We start from the raw sequence: 17,103 nt of genomic DNA, 5'->3' as shown, positions 1-17,103 counted from the left end.
TTTGAGAAGTGGAATGTTTTAATTGACACTCCGGAAAAATGTTCTTTTCTTTTCTTTTTTTTTCGCTAAGTTTTCTAACCTTGCAGGTATCACAGCCTGCGCTACTTTGCCAAGGCAGGATACCCGTTATTTGATATACTAGCTCATATAAATAGTACCCTTAGAGTTTTTCGTAAGAGTCAGAAAAATTTTTTTCGGAATTTTTAAAAGTATTTTCATGAAGAAAACAAGAGAGAAAAAACTTTTTATGTCAGTTTTACCGGGTTTATTCTTGTAAATATGTTTTTCCTCATCGAAAGCATAATACATTGTTTGAAAGGCCAAGAGTGAGCAACTTTTACCTTTTCCTTGCTTACCAGGCATATAGCAATTTTACCAGCTAATTGCTTTCCGTGCTTCCCTGGTTGTCTAAACTTTATTAACTATAACAGAGGCGATAAAAACTTCTCTGCCTCTTTTATAAATTTTTTTTTTAATGTTACTATAAAAATGATGGCTACTTACCCTAAGAAAACTTTCCTTTTAATAGAAGATAGTTTTGTCATCAATAATTATGCTCACAAGATGTATAAGTAAAAAATGCAGGGTTTTATAATTCATCACACATCTTTATCTTCGTAAGCAATTCTTCGCAAAAACATTTCATCGTTGAGGTCTTCTTTCTTAGAAGGCGGTGCAACATTTACCAGAATACCTAATACGTAAAAGGAACATAAACGATATCTATATATTAAACCGAAACACAAGAGTTTTGAGGTACTAAATTTAAATAATCCCTCAATTTAACCCTCACGCTTCACTAACGCACGCACAAACTTGTGTAATAATTTCACCAGTAAGTAGAATTGCAGCAATGGTTAAGGCTTGAGCGTGCACGCGTGCATGAAATAGACGTTGCTGTGTAGTGATATCAGGGTAGGTGTAAGACCTGCCAACATGGAACTTGCTTAAAAGTTCAAGGCCTCTTAATACAAACCAACCGATATATAGAACCGCATAGGCCAGAAAGCCAAGTAAATCCTATTTATATGTTTTAGCGAAAAAAAAAAACTTTTCAACTCGCGAAGTATCACCGATAAGAGGGTAGCGATAGTCGGACAAGAATGATAATAGTTCTTGTGTTCCTGAAATACTATTTAAATTAATTGATGGGTTCTTTTTCTAGGTAATAAAAGTATATAAATTTAAACTGAAAAAATAGAGTTCATGAAGTCTATACCTTAAAAGAGGTTATCTCCGCGTTACCCTTAACTAAAGCAGAAGAACCAACGATGAAAGCGCCAAGACCAATTTTTATAAAAGTTGAAATTTTCTCAAAATTTTTATCTATAATTTAAAAAAATTACTTTATTTAAAAAAAATTAATTAGGACAACATGGAATAACTAACAAAAGTATTTTGCACCGCCGAAGCAAACTGCTACAACACCAAAAGAGTAAATGGACCCGGTGCAGAAACCTTCCCGATAAGCGCTAAATTAAAACAAGCAATACAAAATATTTATAATAGTAGAAAGTAACAAAAAGATGAGCCTAGAGAAAGGTACAAAAATGTCGTACTGGCTCAGACGTTTCAAGTCCTCCTTGGAAGGCGGTGATGCTACACTTTCCATCTATCTAATCAAATCCATCTCTCTAAGGTCAACGGGCGTGTTAAGTATGAGAGTTCCCAACTATGGTAGGATTTTCTTTAAGACTTTCTACCCTTTTTCTTGGCATGAGGGTAGGAGGGAGGTGAAATTATAATATTAGTCGGACTCCAGCCTTAAAAAATTGCTAACCTCAGTTATGTATACCGTAATGATGATCCACAGGCGAAATAGGTTTTTGGCTTTCCCAGTACTTCAAAGTAGTTCATAAACACCAATAAAATCATAATGCATATACTTCTTAGGCTAAAGACCTTTTTAATATATAAGGTAGCTTTTTTGTGTGCTGCACGTACTGTTTTTTTATCCATTTTGGAGGATATGCTACGGGGTTACCTGAAGTTCAAGGCGTTACTACGAAGCGTTAATATCGTCATAATATAAACTTTTTTTTTAAATATTCTTTTCCATTTTCCATTTTAAAGCCACCAAGTAAACAGTTTTTTTATTACAAAATTAATAAACTAATTTTCTGCATTTTATTCATCTACTACCATTTCAATAATCGTAAATTATATTGTACACACTATACCGGTATTAAAGATATGTCTCCTCAACTTTTAATAGAGAGGAGAGAGAAGAAGTGGATGCCGAACAAGCAGGATATGATTTTGTAAACCACTTTCATGCAAAAAATACATAGGTTTAGATGAGAGTAATACCTTACTTAAAAAGTCTCGGAAATAACTAAATAAACTTCTTTTACAAATTTCAACTTTATAATCAACACCTCTCCTTCAAAAGTGATACAATCAGTCCAACGCTATTAAAAAATATATCTACACTTTTTAAATCTAAAGATTTGTCTTAGCTCTTAAAATAGCTCTCTGTTTCTGCGATAACTTCTTCGTTTAACCCAAATTTCTTTCCCTGGAACATATTTTTAAGTCGGGAGAGAGATAATAGTAGCTGGTTGACAGATCTAAAGAGTACGGTGGGTTAACATTTTTATACGATAGATAAATGTACGAGTTTTTTTAATCCAAGCATGTCTCACCATTTTAGGTACTATTGCTGGCTCTTCATAAGCTTATAGCTAATAAATAATCTTATTCCTTAAGTAGTGAAATTCAATATCCTAGGGGTAATAATTCCCCAAATTGTCTACCTCTCACGTATTTAAGTTTAATTTTTTAAAAATCAAGACAAAATGCAGAGTATAACAACTTTATGAAGGACGAATTAGAGAATACTCGATTGTCCTGAAAACCAAACCAAAAGAGTAGTCTTTTTATTTTTTTTCATTCCTGGTCGGGTTAATAACTTCAAATACTTAAGCTCTTAAAGAGGTTTAATCGCCTACATATAAGTTTTCGAGCCATTCATGAGCCGTTGTACGCATTTTTTCAAATCAAAAAAAATTATGAAAAATGGAGAAAAAACAGTTTTTTACGGCTCCCAACTACATCCAAGAGATAAAACTGTTGAGCGGTGTGATTTTCCTTTTTTTTTTATGCGTTTACTTTCAAGAAAAGATATTTCAACCTCAGGTTTAAGCCTATTTCAAAAGGCTCTAACAAACATGCGGAGAAGCAGAGCTCATATAAGCCGGCAAACATCTCAAGAAGCGTAGTGGTTTACGGTAAATAAATAATGACTAGCGATATAGTTATTAAAATTAACAGTAAAAAAAACTTTCACAAGTCTTTTCAGTCCGCAATAAAAAGAACAGCAAGTTCGCGCTGTTAAATTAAAACCTTTTTAAAACAAAATTTATTGCCATTTGTAGGCTTACTTAACTTGAATCTTGTGCACTAAATGGTAGAATAATATAACTATCGAGTAATGTAATAGTGATCTATTAATAAAAACTATAACTTTACATAAACACTATATATTAAAAACTGTATTACCAACAATGTATTAAAGATGAAAGTTTACAGATATAGTGAGAGAAGTGTAGGGCAAATACTCCGCGGAGCCAGCGAAAGCGACCGAGTCGACTCCTTCCTCCAAACCACCGGAGCTGTGAGAATCGAAATTCGGCGACTTTAAGTGGTCAAATACAGCTAATAAAGAAGCTCTTGTTTTCTTCAATTGTTTAGAACTGACTGGGGACACCAAAAAGCATTGAAAACGAGGCGGCAAGCCGTAGTTCAAAGTGGCCTCGATGATGACGAATATCACTTTGAGCTGAAACCAATAAATGAAGGCCTCCTCGAGATATCTTCTGGCCCACCTCGATTTTTTTTAAAAAATTAAAGCGATGGTTAAAAAAATAAATTTAAATTAAAATAAAAAAACCGCTAATGCTTACCTCACAGAGGAGGCCCAAACGTGATTACGCTGGGCATCTTTTTGCTTTACTTCCTGCACTTGAGAGTCAGATGTTTGGGGATCATAGACAAAGTCGCGCACTATAAACTTTTCCAGTTTGGCCTTTTCTGTAAAAGCTTCGACTACGCGTTTGAATAAGGTCACTGAATAGAGAGTAAATTCTAAAAAAAAAAAAAAATTATTTATATTTGGGAATAATAAATTAACTACACGGGAGATGCACCAGAGTCGGTGGCTATTTTTTGGCTAGATTGCGGGACTACCAGTTCCGTCAAAGATTCGTAATTAGCCATCCACTCTTTTTCGAGGTGACGCGGAACAGCAACGAATAAAGTTGTTAAATACTCCGATCCCAAAACCACGTGCTCCCTTTTCACAATGTCGTTTAAACGTTTGCTGGCTAAAGAGCCTAAACATATAAAATCCTTCAATATAGTTATATAGAATTAAAAGACCGCAAACCGCTTTTAGTCTTCTCAAACTTATTATCAGTCTTGCAGTTTTGGTAAGTGGTTATCTTCTCTTTTGTCCGACTTTCCATACGTAAAACCGGTATTGCTATTTCTTCCACAACTTTAACTAAATTTACATTATAATATTTTTTCACATCCCAAGAAAAATGTTTTAGAAATTCCTCAAAAGTTTTGCCTAATTAATAAAATCTTTTAAGTGCAAATACTGATGTTGAAAATGGGCTTTAATTAAATTCAGTAGAAAAATATTTTTTAGCAAACCTTGAACTTTAATGGCTTTTTCAAATTTTACTGTATCAAGTATTTCTTTTAAAAATTTAACTAATTTCTTTAAAAGAGATTCACAAGTTAAGTCATATTTGCGCACATCGTCAGAAAGAGCAATCAAGGAATCTAACGTTCCTACTTTAAAATCGGGGATAATAACCTCTTTGAATGAATAAATCGGATTACCTAAGAATAATTTTTAATAAGAGTAATATTTGCTAAAATATAACAAAAGTTACAGGTTAAAGGTTAAACTTATTTTAACAAACAGATTTAGGTGAAACTTGTATAGTAAGTTGAGGGTATAGAGATTATAAAAACGAATTAAGCAAATAATTAAAATACCTCTATATGTGGAATGTTTTATTAAACGCTGGATAAAATAAGTATCTTTTACTCCTTCAGGCAGCGGCCCAGAAACGAGAAAATGAATGTTTTCTTTTGAAGAATCCTTTCTAGCCATGAGACAGCCGCACGGCAGCCAGCAGACTTTCTTGAATTGTAATATTAAAATACTAGAGGGTGTTACCCTTACATCCCTAAAAAGTTATATTAATAAGCTGTGCGCTATCTGTTTCGGTCGCGGTCTTCGTTAATGTCGGTGAGAACTAACCGTCTTTAGAACTCGTACCAAGTTTAATATGTGAAATAACTTCTTGAGTGCCATCATGTTATCGAAGACTTAAGCATCATTTGTATAGATCTTAAAAAAATTTAAAAATTTGATTAAATAATATGGTGAGCCTTAATCGGACTAATAAATTTCTAATGAAAGTCAAGTAAAACGTAGTAATTTATTTTTTAACATAACCATACTGACTTCAAGCAATGTTTCATTTCTAAAGAAAGCAGCATGCTTGACCGGGCGAACCAGATTTCGAAAAAGGACCTGAGAACTTTTTTATAACCAGCTATGAAGTCGCTCTTCAGTACTATATTCGATCCTTAACCAAAAAATTCTGAATGACCCTAATTTGGAAGACTTTTCGTGCTATGGTTACTAAATAGAAGTTTATCAAGACGAGGCCCGCTATTTAGTATATGACTTAAAGCTCTTCCTTGACAGGAAATTGCCCACAATATAAGCTCATACCAACATTATGCGGTATACTAAAAAGCTTCCTTGGATTTTACAGTACTAACATTATTCACCTCGTGGATTAATTATAAAATGCCACTTTTTATAGCTGACGGAAGCGCACTTTATCAGGAATAAGAAGTTTGAAATTCTATTTAAACATTGTGATAATTACTAAGGTATATGGAAAAAAAATTTAAGTTGAAGGAAGTACACTCTATGCCTCGCTCAAACACAGCGAGCACGAAAGGTCTTTACGCAATTATTTTTATTAAGATATGATTCGCCACTCGATTTGTAACTTTTTTGGATATACTCTCAAAAATTTTTATAAATATATTTCCACCTACTCAAATATTTTAAAACTTTAAATTTGCCCAACACAATTAACACGGCAAGGTTATGTCGCAGCCAGGAGAGTTGTGCTTTACCGTGTCTTACCCACTATCCACAAAGCTCAGGATAAGAGCGGTTGTGGTAATGCTAATGTTTATTTTAGTATTTTAGGTTAAAGGAGAAATGTATATTTAAAAAAAGCGTTGCATCTAACTTCTGTAATAATAGTAGATCTTACATAGCTCTAAGTAGCTAAGTGTTTAAAACGTAGTTTATAAAGAAAGTCAAGAGGACATTAAGTGATATCTTGTAACTTTTAAAGCTCAATTAACTCGTTTTTTTAGAAAAGGCTACTTTGTTATTGTAAAGATCAAATAAAGAAGAGTTGATCAATTGTTATGCCGTCATCGTGGTTCAAGAGGTAAATTCTTTATTGACCTGAACAACCGCACCAGATTCTGCATAAGGATATTAGAAAGCAAAAGTTAAGGGAAGGGGAACCAAAAAGAATGCAAATGAATTGGTCGGGGATAATTTTTAGGTTGCTTAAGCTTTCTATCCTTAGTAATTAAAAAGTCAAAAAGTCAGCACATAGTATGACTTGCATAAGCTCCCTTAACCATTTGTTCAATTCCTACTATTGTTTCTAGCTGCAGAGCGTTTTATTGTTTGCATATAAAACTTACTTAATTTAGCGTCTTTGTTAACAAAAATGGTGATACCCACTAACAGAGGACGTTTCTTAAATATAGTGTATTTCCTCTAGGTAATTTCCGAGATTTGTTTATAAAATGGGTTTGAGTAGAAAACTATCAATATGTGATGTGGACGTAAGGTCGAAACGCGTTCTAATACGGTTGTTATTCTAAATTTTTTGTCAAGATCAACTTGATAATTGTTAGTTAGTGTGGATTTCAACGTTCCCCAAGACAAAAGCACTGGCGAAATAACTAATCCACAAAGAATAGTTGCTGCACTACCGACCATTAAATATTGTATTGATAAAAATGCGCGTTCTATAGGTAACAGTTTTTAGAATTATCACTAGTGTAGAGCATAAAACTAAACAATAGTTCTCATGAGCCATCTTGGGCGCCCTGATGGACAGGTTCAGACTCGATATTCTTTAAAAATCGTTGCAGAAAAGTTAAGGGAACTGCTAAAGAAAGAAGTTATATTCCTTTCTGATTGCGTTGGTCCGGAAGTTGAAAAGGTCTACAACTTTGTGGTTGTACCAGCTGGTTTACATATAACAAACCATATCCTTCCCTATTCGAAAAGATCTGTGCTAATCCCAAAGAAGGGGCAATTATTTTATTAGAAAACTTAAGGTTTCATTGTGAAGAAGAAGGAAAGGGAAAATGTAAAGACGAAGCTTGAATCCTATGTAAACCACCGACAATTTTTTTTATAGCTTCTAATGGCTCCACCGTCCGCGCCTCCTCAGAAAAAATAAAAGCCTTCCGAGACTCCCTTACTAAACTTGGCGATATCTATGTCAATGATGCGTTCGGTATAAATTTTTAAACCTGTTTGTCAAAAAAATAACACCTTCTAAGAATAAAATATTATAATTTTTTTCTTAAGGTACTGCGCACAGGGCGCACAGTTCGATGGTGGGAATTAACCTCCCCCTTCGCTGTGCAGGTTTACTGATGAAACGAGAACTGGACTACTTTGCTATGGTTCTGGAGTCTCCCAAACGGCCGTTTTTAGCTATTCTTGGAGGGTGTTTACTTGTAGATCAACTTTAGATTAGTTTTTACCTTAAGGACTACCTTGTTGTTGGCAGGGCAAAGGTCTCTGACAAGATTCAGCTTGTAAAAACAATGCTTGACAAAGTCGATAAACTAATTATTGGAGGTGGGATGGCCTATACTTTTAAAAAAACCTTATATGGCATTTCGGTGGAGCTCTACACTCTTTTAAAATTTTCGTGACTCTCCCTATTGTTCTATAACTTGAGTAGATTGGCGGCTCGTTGTTTGACGAAGACGGCTCTAAAATAGTTGCTGATATTGCGGAAAAGGCAAAAAGCAAAAACGTTGAGCTGATTTTTCCTTGTGACTACGTGACAGCCGACTCCTATTCTCAAGAAGCTACGGTTGGACCCCGTTTAATTTAGTGCCGAGAAAAAAAATGACTACTTTATAATTTGCAGGTCGGATACGCCACTGACGAGGAGGGCATCCCTGGAAAGTGGATGGGGCTAGATTGCGGACCTCGATCCAGCGAACGGTTCACCGCGGCTGTCTTAGAAGCTAAGCAGATCCTGTGGAATGGTCTCAGTTGGCCTGTTTATATTTTCTGAAGGTCTCAGATGAAGTACTTGCAGGCCCCCTTGGCGTTTTTGAATTTAAAAGGTTTGAGAGCGGAACAAAGAGATTGATGCATGACATTGTTAGAGCCACAGAAAATGGATGCATCACCATAGTAGGTAAACACGCCTAGTCACGTAAACAACACCTGCAGCACCTTCACTTGTGATTTGAACGCACAGGTGGCGGCGATACGGCCACGTGCTGTCTGAAGTACAAAACAGAAGATAAGGTATCGCACGTGTCCACAGGTGGTGGGGCGAGCCTGGAGCTTCTCGAGGGGAAGACTCTTCCAGGCGTAGCCGCACTCTCCAGCAAATAAATAAAAAAAAAAGTTTTTGAATTCTCCTTTTGTGCATGAATATTACAGAAGAGGGGGGGAATGGGGGGGGCTCTGCATGTTTTTTATGTATAAGCTGATTAATGCAAGATGTGCGAGCTGTCGACAATGCTGAAGGGGTTTTCGCATGCATGCGGATCGTCCACGTGTTGCTCCCGGCCTTGATGCTGGTGCCTGTGGAGCTGGTGGAACTGTTGCCGCTGTTGCTGCTGCTGCTGGTGAAGTTGCTGGTGAAACTGTTGCTGTTGTTGGAGAAACTGGCATTGTCTCTCCACCGCTTTATAAATTTCTATTATCTAAAAAAAATAAATTATTGTTTAAAATTTATGAATCAAGACTTCCACCTCGAAGACACTAAGCTCAATGACACACTCCTGGCGCCGGTTTCCGAGGTTTGTCTCTAGAATACAAGAGATTCGGAAAGTTTGCGTTAGAGAATTAGCTCCAAGATCGGGAGAGCCGGGCGCAAGCAAACTAAAGTCCAACCGCGAGGAAGAATCTAATAATTTTATAAAAATTCTATTACAAACAATAATTAAAATTTAAACTTTAAGACGTTAGTTTTTGTGTTAGATTAGTAATTCAGTTATTAAAATTAACAAAACCTCCAAGCCGACGTAGAGAATTAACGCCGAACGAAGTGGGCATAAAAGTAGAATTCAAGAGACTAAAAGGGTTAATTTGGAAATCAGAAAGTAATATTATTAGACGGATTTTAAAATCTGCAGCCGTATCCCGACTTAAACGGCAAAAAGAGTTGTAGTTTTTAAAAATACTCTGTTTATAAACATCATTTATAGAATTAACAAAAATAAATGATTTTGAAATTAAGCAACGCCTTCTACCTGGAAGGAAGATCTCATGTTTTCCCGAGTGAGAAGTGTAGTTTTTTCGATTTTGGTTCTCGATGAACTAAAATATTTCAACGAACCTAAATAAAAGTTAATAAAGTAACATAAACAGAAGTTATAACGTAAACAGGATAACTTGCAATAACTTCTGGTGTTATATCAAATTCAGTATTTAGTTTCCTTTCGGAAACGATGTTGAAGATGCATTCTAAGACTTAAAAGTAATTGAAATCATATATTTAAAGCACTGGTAAGCATACCAATGAGATACTCCCATGTAAGCCTGTTTCTTTCTATGCTAAAGTTAAATATAGCAATTTGTTTTCGTACGCTTTGTTTAAGCTCGAGTTGAAAGTTCACAATATCGGGTAAAGAACTGTGAGATGTATTCAATTATAACTCAAATACATATATGTAAATATTTCGTAATATCTAAGCAAAAGACTTATCTGGGAAGGCGGTGGGCGATAGGTAGCGAAGGATTAAACATATTTAACGTCTCACTTTTAAAGATTTATTAATTTAAAAAAAAAATTATTTTTCTACCATAAACTGTATTAAAATACACAAAGCTGCCTTTATATTTTAAAACTTATACTTTTAAATATCTCCGCCAAAAGCAGATATACCAACAGGGCTATTCTAAAAAAATCAAAATGGAAAGAAGAAGCAGAAAACCACTTTACACCGAACAACTTTCTATGATGCGTCCCTTGAAACTTTCAGTTCCCACGCGTTTAGCCCTTTCATTTTTATATACCGGTGCGAGTTGTGAGGAATATTTGCTTAATATATGAGCTATTTATATTAAGTATGAAGTTTTCTGAAGAGAAATACACTTTTTTGAACGAATGTGACTTCCACAAATAATTTATAAAGTCTGTTTATCCTTTGCTTAGATGACTTTCTTGTACTTTATTATAACCTCCCTAAGGCTGAATTTAAAAGTTAGAAAGAAAGTTAGTATTGAATATATAATCAAGAGTGGTTACAAAATTTTATAGCGAGAAATTTATTAATTTTACAGTAAATATCTGTACGCGAATCTATATTGGAGTTTCCAGACCATGTGTTTAGAAAGAGTAACGATGAAAGGAAGATTTGGTCTTGTTTACCTAATGTTTTAGTTTTTGTAGTATTTTTAAGTTAAGCTTACTTGATATCTCGGGTATTACAAATTACCTCTTAATTTGCTTGTGTTAACTTAATAATTTGTGATACTAACGAACTAGCATTGATTAAACGCCTTATCTTAATGGTATGTATTTTTTAGCTGAGCTAAGTATTGCTATTCATAAATTTTAACGTAGTCCTTCTTTCCCCTTGTCTTAACATTGCGTTAGTAGTACATTAAGTATGATATATAAGCATTCTAAATAGTGGCTTGTAAGTTATTTTTTTTCATAATACCTTACGCTTTATAATCTCTATAAGGAGGCTTGTTTATTGTAAAGTTGCTGTTCTAAAGGCTTTTGCGCGTAAATGTTACAACCAATTCGCACAAGGATATAAAAAAAGCTATAGTGGACAATTCTTTCTATTGGTGTTTAAATCCAAAATTTCTTTAAAAAACTAGAGTTAATAAATACTAAGCTAAACTCTGATTCCAATTAACAGATTTCACCAAAACAGCTAAATAAGTTTAAAAATTTTGCTCTAATTAATAAATTTTAAAAAGGGCTATTAACAGCGGTACCAAAATGTTTTATAAAAATGTTAGTAATAAAAGGGTTCGATGTCTTTAATATCAAAATTGCTGCTATAATATAAAAATTGCAAAACCAATTTAAGTCTAGTGCACTTCTGTCCATAATTTTTAAGAACCTGACTGTGTTCTTAAGGATTTGAACACCAAAGAGTCTATTAACCAGCAACCAGCATACTTGGCAAACGATAGACATAACTCATAATAAAAAAATACAAATTAAAAGGAAAGGTAAAGAAATCACAACAGAGGTAGTTTGTTTTCTAAAAATTTCCTACCTATCTTTCCAAAACCGGAAAAAGAAGCACAAAACACAGCCCACCATGTGGAAAATTAAAAGCATGCCTTTTAGAAACATGTGAATTAGCTTCGCACTATTAAAGTATAAAGGAATAAGGGAATGAACTCTATTCTGTTTTCGCTTAGGGAGTTACTCTTAGTATATACTCTGTTCGGCTCTTTATCTTGTTACATATATTAGTGATTTTATTAGTTTTTATTACCTTTTTTTCCCTTATGTGAAATAATTTATCGACTTTATCAATTTTCGGATTTTAAATAATGTTTTGCGCGTTAATAAATTTCTTCTTAAAACTTACTCTGTAGCTCGCGATGTTTAGAAATACTGAAGGGTAATATATATATATTATATATATTTTAATGCTCAACGATGATGTTAACTTTTGGTCCGTGTTTATGACAAACATGATTATCAAAACTTACCATTACTGAATTCTTTTCTATATAAAATAATTTAACTACTAGTTTTTCTTCTTTTATTTATTTTTCTATTTAGGTAAGGCAGTTGAACAAAACTCGGAGTTTTCTCGCTATTGATATTTCGTGATTAGAAACGTTGTTACCTGACGTAGGTTTGTATAACAACGATCGAACATTCTCTCAGTATAATAATTAATAAAACTTTTAAGAATTTAATTATGTTCGTAAGTTTAAGCGTCTTTATAAGTACTAAAATATTAGATTTTTATTATAACTTTAGAGCTCTTGCTGAAATTTATACTCGCCTTTCCATCTTTTTTATGTTTAAAATTAAATTTAAAATAATTTTTATCAAAGTCCCCTTATAATTTTAAACGGCCTTTTTATTAGTGCAGAAAAAAAAATTTACAGCCTCTAGATAGCCCGAGTCATGTAAGGGCGGTTGTCCATTTATATTAGACAGGTCTTTTTACAAAGTGAGGAGCTTCTTCAGGCCCGATTGTATAATATTATTCTCCATTAAGGGAGGCTCTTCCTGTTTTGCATTATTAATTGATTCTTCATTATAACTTTCGTTGTCTGAATTTGGAGAGAATATGCACGATAAAGAATCTTGTTGGCGCCAGGCAGAAATAACAGCCTACGCAAGCCGTGCTGCACCGTTAGTTCCTTTAGCATAATCGCGGTGTTATAGAACTTCACTTTTCCATAAGTGTAGCCGATCTCTTGTATTTCGTCGTAGGAGGAGAATTGCAGGGTAGAAAACTTCTTAACGGGAGGCGCGAGGTACTGGCAGTAGCCGCCCTCGAGAATCTCTTCCATCTGCCGGACGCAGGAGACATAGGACAGACGGCTTAATATTTCCGGCAAATCTGGGATCTGCCACTTTTTATAAAACCGAAGTGTTGCGCAGGGATAATGTTACACACGTTGAGGGCGGCAGCAAAAGGGTTCCATTTGTTCCAAAGAACCCACCAGCCGGACAGATACTCGCCATAGCGGGAAGTCGTGTGCTGGTTGGTCTCTGCTGAGACGTCAATGGCGATGATGATCTGCGCGCCAAAGTCTCGCATCACATCCGCTAAGGGAACAGATGTATTGGCGGGTAAAACAAACACGTGGTTACTAGGGCCACCTGGCAGGTTGTTGGTGTAGCCGCCGTCCACGAGTAGGTGGCCGTCGACAGGGTCGCAGAGTGGAGGGAGGTATCCAGTCAGAGTCATGGACGCCCGAATATACTTCCACTGCTCATTGCAACTACTGAGAAAAAAGTATAAGGAAGCCAATCAACACTAAACCGCTACGCCGTCTCGGTGCATTCGCATCTTCGAGGTCGTGAGATCCGTCGTGATGCAGAAATAAGGAATCCACAAGTCCTCTAGGCAAGTGTCTCCAAACAAGGCGTTCAACGAATCGTTGAAAGCCTTTCCTGGCTCGCAGGAGCACCAGTAATCAGAGAGTTGACGGGTGCCCCCGTTACATAGCACCTGAGAAAAGGGAAGTGTGCGGATAGGTCAAGTCCAGGAGCTTCCGCCAATGGCAGGACATTTTTACCGACCATTCCTGCAAGTTATGTTGAGATACACCAATAGCAGGCGCACGGGAGAAAACACCTTAGCGCGCCGTGACACCTCGTCCACGTGTAATTCCTCAGCATACAAAGCGGAGATTAACGACCCTATGCTAGTTCCACCGACCATGTCAATTGGTATGCCTGCCGGAAGACGACGCCGTTAGCCCGTATAGACGTGGAGGGGCCAACGCCCCAACCTTGTTCCTCGAATGCGCGAATAATGCCTATGTGCCCAATTCCTCGGGCCCCGCCGCCTCCCAGTACCAATCCAATACTCGCATTTGCCAACCGCCTAGCGAGACGGGCAAAGTCGCTGACGATGGGCGGAGGCTTCAAAGAGGAGCAGTTTGAAAGACCCTGAAGGAAGTCAGGGGTACACCTAAGCTGTACACCACTTGAGAAGGAGTCAGCTAAAAAGAAATGGATAGGCGGACGTGGTGATGAGACGTGCACCATTGGCGGAGGTTAAGCCACTTGACGGTGTTACGGGGTCGGCGAGCAAAGTCGTGAAGGAGAACCAGTTCCTTTTGGGCGCGGTTGGTGATGGTTTCCAGGTAACGCTCGACTCTGCCCAATTTCGGGTCGGACGCGCCCAGCCCGACTATCAGAATACAGTCTGCCTGTGGAATAAGTCGGAAGGTAAGTCAGCTGGGTGGGAAGAGATAGAGCCAATACCTGGCGGATGCAAAGCTTGGTCCAATCAGTGACCAGTTTGTCGCACTCATACAATACAAAGCGATTATTTTCTTCTAAGTGGCTTAGCCAGTTAGCCAAATGGTACTCAATAGCCATCGAAAAGATCTACGCACGTCATTGGTTGTAAAGGCCAAAGTCACTGGCGAAACGAGCAAAAAAAGGACCTTGTCTCCAAATCGTTTATAGATCAACTCCTGTGTGAGGTGACGAAATGATCCTCCATGCAGAAAACTTTACAGTCTAAAAAAAAGAAAGGGGGGAAGACAAGGTACCCATTCTCGAAAGGGCGGCTGCAAGGCACCGGCAGAACTGGTTCAGAGGCACAGTGTCGCTGATCGCCACCACTGCAATAGTGGAGAGATTTCGGTGTGCAATGGAGGTTTTGTCCGGAGAGAAGTGAGACGACTATGCCAAAAGCGAAACTTAGAGAAAAAATACTAAAAATAATAATAATAAAAAAGGAAGGGGGAGGGAGCTGCAGACCTGAATACTGTGCAAGAAGCGCATGCTTAGCCGCCTACTGAAGTTGTGGGCCGTTTCAGGATACTCTTTTCGGAGAGACTCGAAAAGACAAGCCTGCAAGGCGCCACTAAGAGTCATACGTTAAGAAAGCAACGGGCAGCCACTCACGTGCAGCTTGACGATCTCCGAATCACGCACCGCATGCACGCTCGTGACCCGATTCGAAGAGGTCAGGAGCTCGAGTTCGCCCACGCTCTCCCCCCGGCCAAACTCGTTGAGGAACTCCGTGTGGCTCCCGCGCTGGATAACCGAGCGGAGGCGGCCATTCAGAACGATGTAGACCGCCTCGCACGCGGTTCCCTGCCGGAAGAGCAGATGGCCTGCCGTCACGTGCACTTCACGGATACCGAAAGCATACCGGCGGACTACCGGCGAGCAGCTAAGCATGAGGTCGTAGGCGAGCGGAAGGACAGCCTGCGAGGTAGATTCGGGTCGGTGAGATTTAGTATGTCTATGCATATCGAAACGAACGTGCGGATGGAGCTTCAAAAGCTTTTCAAAGGAAGTATATGAAAGCTTGGCGACGTGGGCACCCTCTTTACTGCTTTCCAGAATAAACATGTTTTTTTCTCCAGAAAGTAAAGACATGTGCCCTTTTAATCAAGATTATTAATAAGCAGAAGTACAGCAAACAAGTATAGCAATAAACAAACCAAAAGTATTTCCCTGCGAAATTGAGTAGAGGAGATCTTTTCCTTTGTTTTTCAAGCTGGGCAAATAGAGCTTCAACTTGCCACTCAGCACATACAGGAAGTGGAGCTCGGAGGGATACTGCCCAGCAAGTGCCACTAATTTCAAAAAGATTAAAAGTTAAGAATTGATTTTATTAAAAGAAAAAGACCGGCTGATTTTGATTTCAGGCGTTCTATAATTAAATGATCCTTCCAAAAGTCAATGTCGTTTACGTCAAGCAGTTGCGCTAAAGCCGTGGCAGCTTTATTTAGAGCGGAGTGGTCGTTCAAGGCGGCATCCCTGGAAGGGCTGGAGACCTCGCTCTGATGATCGACGGGCGATCCCAACGATCGCGCAGTGACGGCAAAGTCTGCGTCAGGGCAAAGTTGTTGGTGCTGAAAAAGTTCTTTAAACTCTCGTAGTGTTGATTGTATTCGCTCAGCTCAAAAAATTGTAATTAATTAAATTCTAAAAAAGAAAAGAATTAAGAAAATTAAGAAATACCATAGCCAGATGCGGGCGGAACAAATAAATCCTGAGCGAGTCCGAAATATTTATAGAGAACAGGCAAGATCACGCGGTGGAGGCGATTCACATTTGAACGCAGCAGTTCTTGTAGTAGAAAAGGAAACTTCCTGAAACATGGAAGCGCCCGCTATTAGAGTGCACTATTATAAAACTCGCCGAATATTTATAAAAAGTTATACTTTGATAGGAAGTTTAATAAGCAGAGAAGGCTCTAAAGCAACGGCCTCCAAACCATCAAATCTTAACTCCTCGCCACAAAGGACGTCGATAATGCTCAGCAAGCTTTCTATACTTTCTCCAGCACTGACTTTAAACATAGGAACTAGTGGTTCTTTTTCCTCGTTAATGTAAATCTTATGCAATTTTTTAGAAATAATTGGTAAATAAGTTTTATAGGAAAGACCATTAAGGAACCCTTGGAAATCGAATAAACAGAATCATCAAGATCTCCAGAACGAAATAAGTATTCCCCTTTATCCAGAGAAATAGTTTCAACAAATTTGCAAAGTTCCAAAAAAACAAGCTCGTCAAAATGGCCGAAAATTCGGCAAGTCTTTAAACAAGAAAAGATGTCATAAAGCGGACCTTTACCAGCTGTCGCAAAATTATTTTAAATAAAATTATAATATTTTATAGTCTATAACATTTCTCTTCATCTTGAACGTTTAAAGGTGGTAGTTTTCTCTCTATAAGGAGAGGAGCGGTTTCAGAGCGGTCCGGAACTTTTTTTCTTAGGATGCTCTGGAGTTATAAACATACCCCGGCGAGTACGCAAGTATATGGGGGGTTCAAGAAAAAGAATAACCATACCTTCGCAATGGCTAGCAACCGTTCTCTTTTTCTAACTCTTCTTCGCAGAGGAAAACCTTCTCCACTATGGGTAGTCGTAAGACGGAGAGAATGAGGCAACTTATCAACATTTCTTTTACAAACGGAACAGAAAAAGTTATTATTTAAAATGAAATAAAAAATAAGCTTTTAAAAAAGTCACTTGGCAACTTTGTCCAAAGTTTTGCCTGATAACGAAGAATTTAAATCCAAATTAAGCTCATCCTTAGACTGTCTCTGTATTTCCTTTTGGTAATATCGATTCTTATAA

At 37.2% G+C, this 17,103-nt stretch overlaps 5 protein-coding genes across 5 annotated transcripts; 1 reads left to right on the top strand and 4 right to left on the bottom strand.

Moving 5' to 3' along the window:
* Nucleotides 1–294: 294 nt before the first annotated feature.
* On the bottom strand, nt 295–1,612 carry LOC135145541 (uncharacterized). The gene is made up of 7 exons (XM_064077659.1): nt 1,560–1,612; nt 1,390–1,472; nt 1,220–1,326; nt 1,074–1,161; nt 981–1,020; nt 834–928; nt 295–694 (listed from the first exon to the last, which is right to left on the bottom strand). The coding sequence occupies exons 1-7, from the start codon at nt 1,610–1,612 to the stop codon at nt 600–602; spliced, it is 561 nt and encodes a 186-aa protein (XP_063933729.1). The 3' UTR covers nt 295–599.
* A 1,899-nt stretch (nt 1,613–3,511) lies between these two features.
* Nucleotides 3,512–4,724, bottom strand: LOC135145540 (V-type proton ATPase subunit C-like). The gene is made up of 5 exons (XM_064077658.1): nt 4,660–4,724; nt 4,388–4,573; nt 4,149–4,334; nt 3,906–4,086; nt 3,512–3,827 (listed from the first exon to the last, which is right to left on the bottom strand). The coding sequence occupies exons 2-5, from the start codon at nt 4,464–4,466 to the stop codon at nt 3,512–3,514; spliced, it is 762 nt and encodes a 253-aa protein (XP_063933728.1). The 5' UTR covers nt 4,467–4,573; nt 4,660–4,724.
* Nucleotides 4,725–6,854: 2,130 nt separating this feature from the next.
* Nucleotides 6,855–8,729, top strand: LOC135145523 (phosphoglycerate kinase 1-like). Its single transcript, XM_064077643.1, has 11 exons — nt 6,855–6,935; nt 6,986–7,101; nt 7,153–7,292; nt 7,361–7,442; nt 7,494–7,592; nt 7,667–7,808; nt 7,872–7,986; nt 8,049–8,183; nt 8,241–8,361; nt 8,415–8,516; nt 8,580–8,729. The coding sequence occupies exons 1-11, from the start codon at nt 6,871–6,873 to the stop codon at nt 8,717–8,719; spliced, it is 1,257 nt and encodes a 418-aa protein (XP_063933713.1). The 5' UTR covers nt 6,855–6,870; the 3' UTR covers nt 8,720–8,729.
* A 67-nt stretch (nt 8,730–8,796) lies between these two features.
* Nucleotides 8,797–10,145, bottom strand: LOC135145555 (uncharacterized). Its single transcript, XM_064077672.1, has 7 exons — nt 10,038–10,145; nt 9,849–9,973; nt 9,725–9,796; nt 9,583–9,668; nt 9,343–9,514; nt 9,082–9,236; nt 8,797–9,033 (listed from the first exon to the last, which is right to left on the bottom strand). Exons 1-7 carry the CDS (start codon nt 10,076–10,078, stop codon nt 8,818–8,820), a joined length of 867 nt encoding a protein of 288 aa, XP_063933742.1. The 5' UTR covers nt 10,079–10,145; the 3' UTR covers nt 8,797–8,817.
* Nucleotides 10,146–12,396: 2,251 nt separating this feature from the next.
* On the bottom strand, nt 12,397–17,103 carry LOC135145526 (patatin-like phospholipase domain-containing protein 6). Its single transcript, XM_064077644.1, has 23 exons — nt 16,996–17,103; nt 16,815–16,926; nt 16,649–16,745; nt 16,408–16,598; nt 16,184–16,357; nt 15,981–16,131; nt 15,646–15,918; nt 15,458–15,592; nt 15,276–15,397; nt 14,913–15,218; nt 14,766–14,858; nt 14,555–14,687; nt 14,447–14,499; nt 14,262–14,387; nt 14,021–14,206; nt 13,784–13,970; nt 13,627–13,727; nt 13,501–13,576; nt 13,312–13,442; nt 13,149–13,257; nt 12,943–13,094; nt 12,716–12,892; nt 12,397–12,653 (listed from the first exon to the last, which is right to left on the bottom strand). The coding sequence occupies exons 4-23, from the start codon at nt 16,408–16,410 to the stop codon at nt 12,483–12,485; spliced, it is 2,859 nt and encodes a 952-aa protein (XP_063933714.1). The 5' UTR covers nt 16,411–16,598; nt 16,649–16,745; nt 16,815–16,926; nt 16,996–17,103; the 3' UTR covers nt 12,397–12,482.

This window comes from Zophobas morio, unplaced genomic scaffold (genome assembly GCF_036711695.1).
Source record: "Zophobas morio isolate AGI-343-1 ecotype UQ-CSIRO unplaced genomic scaffold, CSIRO_AGI_Zmor_V1 ptg000157l, whole genome shotgun sequence".
Taxonomy (NCBI): domain Eukaryota; kingdom Metazoa; phylum Arthropoda; class Insecta; order Coleoptera; family Tenebrionidae; genus Zophobas; species Zophobas morio.
Note: the sequence above shows the minus strand (reverse complement) of the source record. Positions and strands in the feature narration are given on the sequence as shown.